Raw genomic sequence first — 10678 nt, 5'->3', positions numbered from 1 at the left:
AGGACCAACTCAAACTAAAGGCTAAGAAAGATGATGAAGAGAAAAGCAAAAACAAAAACAAAAAGAAAAGAAAAGAAAAAAAGAATTTTTCCTTTGAAGACAAAGGGCTAGGTTCAAAAGAACCTTAACCCTTGTGCCATCCTCCTTCTTTTGGTGCCAAAGAAAGATGGCAATGGAGGATGAGCACCTTTTTAAAAGCCATCATTGCATAAAAGGCACCCAATCCCTAAGATAGATGATTTGGTGAATAAATTGCATGGGGCCAATAATTTAAATGGTGATGCCTCTTTGGCTCTCTCCTTTCCCTAGCACTTTCATTCAACAAATTGTGTACTTAAGGATTGCATCGCTAAAGTTTTAGTATTTTTTACTTCCCTAATTGTGGTTTCACATCTTTTGAAGGATCAATGGAATGGAAGAGCTTAAAGATTTGAGGTCAAATCCTTCTCAAGAAGGAGGGTATGATGGAGGACCATCCTTGGTACTTCACTTCATGTGAGACCCATTACATGGTTCATGGCTATGACCAATTTGAGTAGTATAGAATTTATTGCTTTATTCCAATTTTACCCTTGTATTTTGGGGTATTTTAGTCATAGGATTTATTTTCTTTGTATTTCCCATTTTACCCTTGTATTATGGGGTGCTTTAGATGATTAGGGTTTTAATTTTGGGCTAGGGTGTTACATGAGGAGGTGACGCATTTTTTGGTGAGCATTGGACCTATTTTTGGTGTTAGAAAGGCTTAGGCCCAAGTGGAGGGCAAAGGTTGCATGGACTTATCATGCACCTAGAAATAGCCAATCTAACCCCTTAGATTCCATCCTTGGCCACCAAGTAGCATCTAGGGTTCATTTGGCATTTCATTTGGAGTGCATTTGCCTTGTGAATTTCGGCCATGCATTGCTCTAAATGCAACCCTAGATGTCTCTCTTCCTATAAATACCCAACACCCCACCACTTGTAAATACTTTGGATATTGAATATAAAGAGAGCCTTTAGTGCCTTTATATCTTTCCTTAGTCACCCTTGGCTATTTTCGGCCAAACCCTACCATCTCCACCTTGAGAGAAACAACCCTAGAAGTGGCCTTCATCATCATGAAGTGAGCCAACCCTAGAGTACCATTCTCAAGCATTTCCTCAAACACCTTCTACCCAACCTTCATTTTCGTCCATTCCATCATCATCTACCCTAAAACCTTGGTCCACCTTTGAAGAACTTGATCCTTGGAGAAGGCGTCCTCCTCCTTGCTCATCATCTCAAGTTCATGCAAGTAAGGATGCCATCAAAAGAGCATTTATAACAATAATATTCATTTTCAATCCAATTAAAAAATATTTTGATATTTTAATAAATACATAATATACAATAAATTCTGGTGAATAAAAAAATTACTTTGATAGTAATATTTTTTGTTTTTACAATTCATATCTCTAATATATTTAAAACTTTTTTTAAAAATAAATTGTGAACATTAAATTATAGTAAATAAAAAATTTTAATTATTATATTTATAGATAACACAATCATTATAATTTATTAGATATTTAAAAATTTTATTTGATATTTATAAATTATGAGTATTTATAAATAAATCAAACATCAGTAGAATTGCATGAGCATACCAACTAAGTATATAACAAAGTGATGAAATTTTTGCCCAATAATCTGATTATTATTATTTTTTGGAATCTTTCTTTTCGCAACCACTACACGTCATTGTGATTTTAAATATGAATTTGTTTGAGCGGACTGTGTTGGGATACATTCTTATCTACCGTGAAATGTTGGGGTTGAATAAGGTAGGACTATATTTGATATGCTTGTTGATGTGGGGTTCCCAAGGGCGATTATTGCTGATCCCAACAAAACCTGAACCAGATGATGCCGCTGCCTCAGCTCGTTGGCTCGTCTCTCTCAATTTCTGGGGAGTTTTGAAGTACACCCACTAATTCTCTCTCCAAATTGCTTTCATTTTCACATGTTCCATGAATTTGTGTTAACTTTCTTTTTTTATTTATTTGCTTGCTTGAATTACCAATTCCTATTATCATTTATTCATCTGGTTCTGAAACTCAAACCATGTAGCTCAACTGCACTTTTCCCCCTTTTCTTTGCAGTACTATCTCAGTTGATTTGGGTGGAGCTCCCTTTGGGTAAGCGTTTCTTGCTTTTATTTTTCATATTTTTTTAGCCTTTTATACGTTGTGTGTGTTCAAGCTGAATCAGAATACAAATGCATTCTATAAAATAAGTTACACTCTGCTGCATAATGATCATCGCATCGGGTCAATGAAAAGGAAATTTTGAAAATAAGGCTAATCTAATTCTTTGCTATTCCTTCAACTTTCCATCCAACTATACTTATTCATTTATTTGCTAAAAATTTATATAGAGGGTTTATGGTACCTTCTATGGATGTACCTTCTACATTATTGACCACTGGATTTGGCACTGGGATTTGTTAATTTCCGATACCAAAAAATTATTGTTATATTATCTATATGCAGGAATGTGGTATCATTTAGTGATGGACTACCTAATGAAGGCAGTGGAATCCCATACTTTTACTTGACAACTCTAGACCCAACAGCAAGAAATGCATTGGAAGATGAAAAAGCTTCATTCACAGTCAGTGAATACCCTCTTGGGACCTGTGGCAGGAGAGACCCAATGAACCCCACTTGTTCAAAAATTTCTCTAACAGGAAAGGTGTGTGAAAAATTGAATTATATCGAATATGATCATGCAGGATTTGTGACCATAATGTTTTTCCTTTATTTTTTCTATCTAGTCTGTATCTTTGTCAGATCTAAATTTTGCTCTTTTCTTTTGCCATTTTCCATGTTCATACCAGCTATCGATATGATGTTTCAAAATAATAATTTAATAATAAAAACAGTAACTTGCACTGTATTAATTAGTCAACACGTGATGCAGTATGCATATATTTCTATACGTATATGCCCATGTCGGATCTTAATCCTGTGTCTCAATTTGTCCTCGAACTCTCGCTTGAAGATGCATGGCATCATAATGGACATGCTACCCTTTTTGACTTATATGCTATTTTTCTGATTTTTTCTTACATTAATTTTAATTTGTATAATGTTGCAAATTATCAATAAAATGATAATATGAGAAGTATAAGACTTGTATAAAGTGACTTAAGAACTCTACGAAAGATTTGATTGGGGAGGGATGAAATGTGTTTAAACAGACCATACAAGGTCTCCATATATATTAATTCAGAATTAATTACAAAGATTCAATACTAATGACACAAATATACAATCTTAAATTAGTTTTATGATTGCTCCTAATTGATTCTATCATATAAACATTACAAGCTACTGTAATATTGTAACTTGTTAGATATTCTAACTCTCCCTATGTTGTGTGTATATATCATGTGTATTGAGCTTCTCACTTATATAGTGGACACAAGGACTATTAATGGCCTTGGTAAAGTTGGTAATTACAATTTATAAATGCTAATGTGATCTCTCAGATTGAATTTACTCCCAAACAAGGTGATAATCAATCTAAATGTGTTTTGTTCATTCTTGAAAGACACAATTTAAAGTGATATGCGTAGCATAGCCTGAGTGTCAGATATAAGTATCCTTGGTTGTGATTCACAAATGTTCAATTATTTGACCAACTACTTTAACTAGATGAGTCACAAATCATAGTTCCCATTGCTCAATACTTTGCTTTTGCACTTGATCATTAAAGTGGCAACTGTAGTTTGTTTTGTTTTTTGCTTTTTCACAATATCAAGTAGAATTCCAATAAAGAACACAAAACACTGAAGTAGGGTTTCTATTTGATGGAGAGCTTGCCTAATCAGCATTCATATATGTTTGAAACCACAAACAGAATTAAGGAAAAATAGTAGAAAATAGCAAACACTAATAAGAAGTCTGTGTATTATGAAGCATAAAGAGAATATAGAGGAATAGTAATCCCCATTGCCCAGAGCAAAGCTACTCTAGTGGCACAAATGCTCTCTGCCCATAACCAACTTCCACCTCCAAAATTGTCCTGTCTCTTCCCCTTGAGGACCCCCCATAACAAAATTCCCTTCACATCCCAAAATTGTCCTCAAGTCTGAACAACGGAAACTGGCTCCAAAAATTGAACTCCTCCTCCCAGGTTGCCTCTTCAACAGCCTTGCCCTTCCAATTTACCAGCAATTGGCTAACCAATTCACTTGCTTGAGTGATGCTACAAGTTGCCAATATGGCCTCTGGTTCACCAGAAGTTAACTGTATCACCATTCAAATCAGAGGGAAGGTCCTCCTCTACCCTGTAATTCCTGACAACCTTCAACAAAGAAAGACGGAATACCAGATGAATAATGCAGTTTCCGGTAACTGCACTTTGTATGCTATGGCTCCAACTCGCTCAGTTACTTGGAATTGACCATAGTAACAAAGAGCCATCATGGGGCAGATGCGTGCTCCAACAGTTTGTTGTCCGTGAGGGCATAGTTTTAGGAAAAACCCAATCCCAGATCTCAAAAGCCTTATCTGTCCATTTCCGATCCGCGTAGAACTTCATACTATTTTGACCGCACTACAAATGATGCTTCAGTTGACGTAATGCCTCATCTCTGTCTAGTAAGTCTCGGTGGACAACTTTTACCTTTGTTTCCCCAATTATAAAACAAGTCAAGACAGGAGGTTTGCGACCATAAACAGTCTCAAATGGTATGGAACCAATAGAGACATTAAAGGTGGTATTAGACCAATACTCTGCCCAAGGCAACCACAACACCCAAGTTTTGGGTTGAGCGGCAATAAAACATTGAAGAAAAGTCTCAAGACGCCTATTAATCACCTCTGTTTGTCCATCCATTTGTAGATGATAGGCAATGCTCATCTTCAACTGTGTCCCCTATAATTTGAAAATCTCTTTCCAAAGTCCACTAACAAAAATAGGAATATCACTCCACTCCGCAAGGTTTGATACATGTCGTATGGGTAATAGAGTCTCAACAACATGTCAGACACTCAACACCCCCAAGTAAGAGTGTCCATTCTTCATTTCTTTCAAAATTCTTAAGCGTTCTTTGGGTGATAAAAATGCCTCGTTAAAACTATGCCATCTAGATACATGGGGAATATTGGAGGTTACCTAGGTCCTTTGTGGCAAGAATGATTGAATAATTGTTTCTGTTCAGTGCCAAATCAGTCACTTCTAGTAATAATAATTTCATCTACATAATTAATACTTGAAAAGAGAGAATGATTTTTATTATTTCATTTATATGGATTACATTCTCATTACATCTATTTGTAACAATCTAATCCTCCAAAATAAGGAAATAAGAAACTATAATATGCTGAAAAATAAATAGGAAAATTCTACATATATTTTCTCTAAATAGGATATTTACAACATTAATAACGTAGATGCATTGACCGGAGAATTATGCTGATAGAAAATAGAAAGATTGGCTTCACTATGAGTCTTGTTGAAGTCTTGAACAACTATATTGAAGTAGCAAACTAAGCCAGTGGTGCAGCCTTTGTGACTAAACATGACTTGGATTAATCAATGGAGCCATCTACATTAACTTTAATATTAAGATCTAGCGACAACCAATGACAGAGTTTCCTGCTAGTTTAGAAACTACATCCCATGTACCATTAGAGTGCAAGGAAGACATGCCATCTAACTCACTTGGCATCAACATAGATGGGATATTAACCTGCAGTTTTGGAAATTCAAACAAAAAAATAAAAATACCTGGAGCAAAGTTGTGAGTAATTCTGTAGAGGAACACAGTCATAACTAAAAAAGCATAAAGAGGATGAGGATTACAAATGAACTACCTTTTCTAAGAGCAATAGGTGGTATGATGGAGAAACTGTGACAGAGGGAATAAAAGTAAATGAAGGTGAGTTGCCAGGATTCAAGAACATCTCTAAAACAAGGCTGGCCCTAGCCCCTAGAGGACAGCTGGGGTGAATACTGATAACTGATAAGTGATAAGAGAATGATAAAGGCCAGAAGCAAGTACGAGACTAGAGTCTTGTTTAAATAAATTTCTCCACAAATAATTATAGGATAATGTTTTATTGAAAAGGCCCAGGTTCTTTGAGAATAATCATCATTAAAGGTTACAAAATAAATGAATACTAAATTAGATATATACAAGGATGAAGGATCCTATACTAATATAATTGCATGTTTTGATTATTCCTGCACAATGAACCTAGGTTCATTTATATAGGTTCCAAAAGCAACCATGATCTGAACATCCATGGAATGGCCAAGATTGGTGCAGAAGGAGCAGCGTGTTTCAGGTTTTATTGGGAGATCCGGGCTGAAACCTGCTTTAATATGAACATAAGAATTCTAAGAATGATCCAACTAATTTGTGTCTGGACAATCCATACAAGAACTATGTGTATATATGTTAGTATTAATTGGTATAGTTCAATTCTAATCATAACAATATCTACACCTTAATCAGTTCACAAATCGCTCCTAATTGATTCTACAGAATTTACATGATATGCTTCCATAAATATCTAAGATATTCTAATAATGTGAACCACGTTTTCATACATTGATGCAGATATTATGACAATTTGGGATGCAATTCAACTGTTATGGAATAAAGTCTATTGATTTGTTAATTTCATTTTCAGCTTGTTTTGTTAATGTCCTTCAGAAAATTTTAATCTTTTCAACATTTACATTCAAGAAGTTAGGATACCCTTACTGGGTACTCCTAGATGGTTGGTGTACGTTGTACCCATACTGGGTACATACCCAGTACTGGTACTTATTCGACTTGAGTATGTACTTTTATCACTAGCTTACAAGTTAATCCAAGTTAAACACCAAGTTTTGTTACAGTGGTTTGGTTTGCTACTAAATGAAACATACTACTTTACTCCCTTCAAACATTGTGCCTTCTTTAAATATCAGACTTGGGTTAGAACTTATGCAAAATACGTTTATCTTATGATTTAATTACTTTATATTTCTATACCCATAGCCCTAATTTTTTTTAGTTTTTTATATACACATACTGGCATAGATGTTCCTACCAATAACCATGTAACTTGGTGGAAAATCATAAAGAAACCACTTTTTGGCTTTCTTTTATTTAGTAGTTCTTAGGAATTTGATAACTCTTTCTTTGTGTTTCAGCTGAAATTGGTAGATGAAAAGTCTAAGGAAGCAGAATTTGCTAGAAATGCCTTGTTTTCCAAACATCCAGAGATGAAGGGTAAATGATTTCTTTCTTTTGCTATGTGGCTGGTTGTTAAATTTCAATGCCACCTTTCTCCTTGTTATGTACGTAATAATTGATAAAAATTGATTCAGACCTTTTGTTTTTAATATTGTTTGACAGACTGGCCTGAGGATCACAACTTTCAAGTCTTCAAATTAGAAATTGAAAATATATTTCTAATTAATTGGTTTGGTGGTCCAAAACCACTCACAGTGGAACAGTACTTACATCCCAAAATGTGAGTATTAGAACAGAAATATTATCCTTGCAAGGCAATGATATGACATCGAGAACTACTACATCCTCCGAAAAAAGATACGAAATACATTCCGCATATTTAAAATATTCATATTTTTTTAATAAATTTATTATAAATAATTATTTCATTTAATATTTTACAGTTTAAATTAATTTTTTAAGTATTCGGAACAAATTTTGGACTACCATTTCGGAGAATGTAGAATTTTTCTATGACATCGCATGATATCCCTCACCCGAAAACAGTAAGAAAAATGGGGAGGGTAGGAAAGAATGTTACTATTGTAAATGTGTAACCCCGAAATTGTTCAAAAGTATTTTTTTTAGGGATGTTCAAAAAGTAATTACTTCTTATGGCATCTATCTATTTCTCATTTTTTATGTTTTGCTGATTTATTTTCTGTGCGATTATGGTTCTTAATCTGCAGGAACAATGTTGGCTTCATTCTCTGAATGCTCCTTGAATTCCAACTCCTATTGTGGGCTGTAAATGTACCTATGGTGTTGTTGGAGCATTTGTAAATAGACGTATACTGTGTTTTGTTCGAATTGTGTATTCCTTTCAAAATACTCTTGGACCATGGTTATTTATTCCCCATGTGAAGAGCTTTAAGAAATCTGCATGTTTGTGATATGTAATGTAACGATACACACTGATCTTGGGTTCTTGCCCATTATAGCCATTATAAGCGAATAAAATGCTACAATCATTAAGTGAAACAAAAGGTAAGAGAGCATTAATTGATCACAAGCAGTTGCTAGAGAGGTTTATCACAAAAATAAAAAATAAAAATTGAAAAAGAGGTTTGGAGAGTGCAATTAACTGCGGAGTAGAGAAGAGATAAAACAGAATTTAAATAATAAAAAAGATAATGAGAGAAATAGTAGTTTGAAAATGTTTATTAAAAAATAGCATAAAAACGTGTACTTCAAAAAGGAATAACTCCTTTATTAAATGTACAGACAATAAATATAAAAAAATTATCTAATTGTCATTAATCAGTAATGGTATACAAATTTAAAAGTTAAAATAATTTTTTATAAAAAATTATCAAACAATTATTTAGAAGGGTTGATGTAGAGGATAATAATGCTGAAAATTAGGACTATTATTTTAGTATTTAATTTATGACAGACTAGTTATAAGGAAGTAACTGCAAGTTGTTCAAGTTATTTATAGGAATGTAAAGTTAATCAAATTCTACCGGTTAATATATAATTTGTAGCACAGTGGTTGAAGTTGGGGTAGTAATATATGCAACTGATAGGGTCATAGTATGAATCTTATCACCGTTATTATAACTTTTATGATAAAAAATATATATATATAAAAAAAAAATTAATCCATCAAAATGAGTTGAGTTGAAACAGGTAAACTGACCATTAACCCATAGAACTCAGGTTACAAGACCCGCAAACCTAACAGGTCAAGGGGCGAGTTAAAATAAGTTGGCCCAACGGCTTTTTTCTGTTTTGAAAAAAATATTCAATCCAATTTTGAGATAAAGTTGCATGTCTAATTGTGATCGGTGTAGATGTAAGTTAATGAGTATGGAAGCAACTACCCCCACATTTTTTTATAATTATATTATATTAATTAAAAAACTGCTCCTATAAAAAAATAAATAGTATCCTCATAACTCAATTTTTAATATAAAGATAAAATTTAATAAATAAAAAAGAATAAATTATTATTAATGTTACTATTTTATTTTACTAATTTTTACTATTCTTTTTATTAAACTCATATTTTATTTTGATTTTCTCTCTCGTAAGACTATATATATTGTAAAAATTTATTGCATTTTTTCCATGAAAATATAGGTTATTTTTCGTGTCCTCACTAAAAAAAGTTTATGTATCTACCATTGATTACGATTTTATGTTTAAGTTAAAGATGATATCTTATTTTTTAGTTTAAAAATACTAGTGTCTAATTATTTGTGTTAACAATTTTGATTTATAAATTATAAATTCAATAATATTTTATTGGATATTACAATTATGGTATTACTCAATTTATTTAACTCATAATATAACAATTTCACTAAAATAATATAATAAGATAATAATTTTGATATTGTCACGTATTTATTTTACTTATTTTTATTTACTTTGTTTGGTAGGTTACTTTATGAAATTATGAGGCATTCATTTAAAAGAGTTAGGTTTAGTTGAGATTTTCAACTCAATTTTAAAAGTACAACCATACCGACTTCTCCCTTTGCAGCTCATGTACATGTACACATCCTTCCAAATACACTACTTCTGCCTCTAAGAACTTCCAAATACCCTTTCATAGTCTATTCCCTTTTGTTGAAAATAAAACAATTGATCTTCTCCAATTTTGGACGTACTATCTTCATGTACAATTCTTGTTGTTGGATTTTTCACCAGCAAAATAATTGCGATTTAATGAGCAAAATAGAACTGGACCTGGGAAGTCTGGTAGCGTAAGCCAAGAATAACTCCCCTCTGATGTTTCAGAAGATAGAAGATACATACACCAAAACCATTAAAACTACCTACCAAAGAAATCTACGACAAACACTATCCATGGGCGCAGTACAACTCGACGACCGCAGCGTGAAGCTGGTGATAAAATTAAACTTGTTTTACCCAAGAGAAAACAAACAAGTCAATATCACCATGAAATATTAATATATCACACCAAATCTATTTAACAGTTCTTTATATCTTCGTTCATAAAAATATTTATTATATATCTTAAAATATATTACATATAATCTTAAAAAATTTTCCTTCAAATTTTGTGGTTAATTAAACTTAAAAAATCCCCTTCAATAGCTATTAATACGTTGTCCAAAATGGATCGTTGCTCCACAAAAGCTGACTGTTCCTGAGATATACATTTAGGTAATAGAACTTTCACTCTGTTAGCCAAAACTTTAGAAATAATTTTGTAAATCACGTTACAAAGTGATATTGGGCAAAGGTCTTGCATGGAAGTGGGGTTGTCCTTCTTGGGTATCAGGACAACGTTTGTTGTGTTGAGTTGCTTTGGAAAAGCTCCTTGTTGCAGCCAATATTGTGTCCCTGCGTGGAAAATTTCGTGGCCAAGCAAATCCCAGAATCTCTTATAGAACCCGGGGTTTAGACCGTCTGGACCTGGGGACTTGTCAGAGTACATTGAGAAAA

At 33.1% G+C, this 10678-nt stretch overlaps 1 protein-coding gene across 1 annotated transcript; it reads left to right on the top strand.

The window, feature by feature from the left end:
• The first annotated feature begins 1692 nt into the window (after positions 1-1692).
• On the top strand, positions 1693-8244 carry LOC109793540 (Pyridoxamine 5'-phosphate oxidase family protein). The gene is made up of 6 exons (XM_020353006.3): positions 1693-1942; positions 2124-2159; positions 2514-2715; positions 7177-7255; positions 7382-7499; positions 7948-8244. The coding sequence occupies exons 1-6, from the start codon at positions 1737-1739 to the stop codon at positions 7970-7972; spliced, it is 666 nt and encodes a 221-aa protein (XP_020208595.1). The 5' UTR covers positions 1693-1736; the 3' UTR covers positions 7973-8244.
• Positions 8245-10678: the final 2434 nt, after the last annotated feature.

Source organism: Cajanus cajan, chromosome 4 (genome assembly GCF_000230855.2).
Source record: "Cajanus cajan strain Asha chromosome 4, NIPB_CcT2T_4, whole genome shotgun sequence".
Lineage (NCBI taxonomy): Eukaryota > Viridiplantae > Streptophyta > Magnoliopsida > Fabales > Fabaceae > Cajanus > Cajanus cajan.
This window is presented reverse-complemented; position numbering and strand designations above follow the sequence as displayed.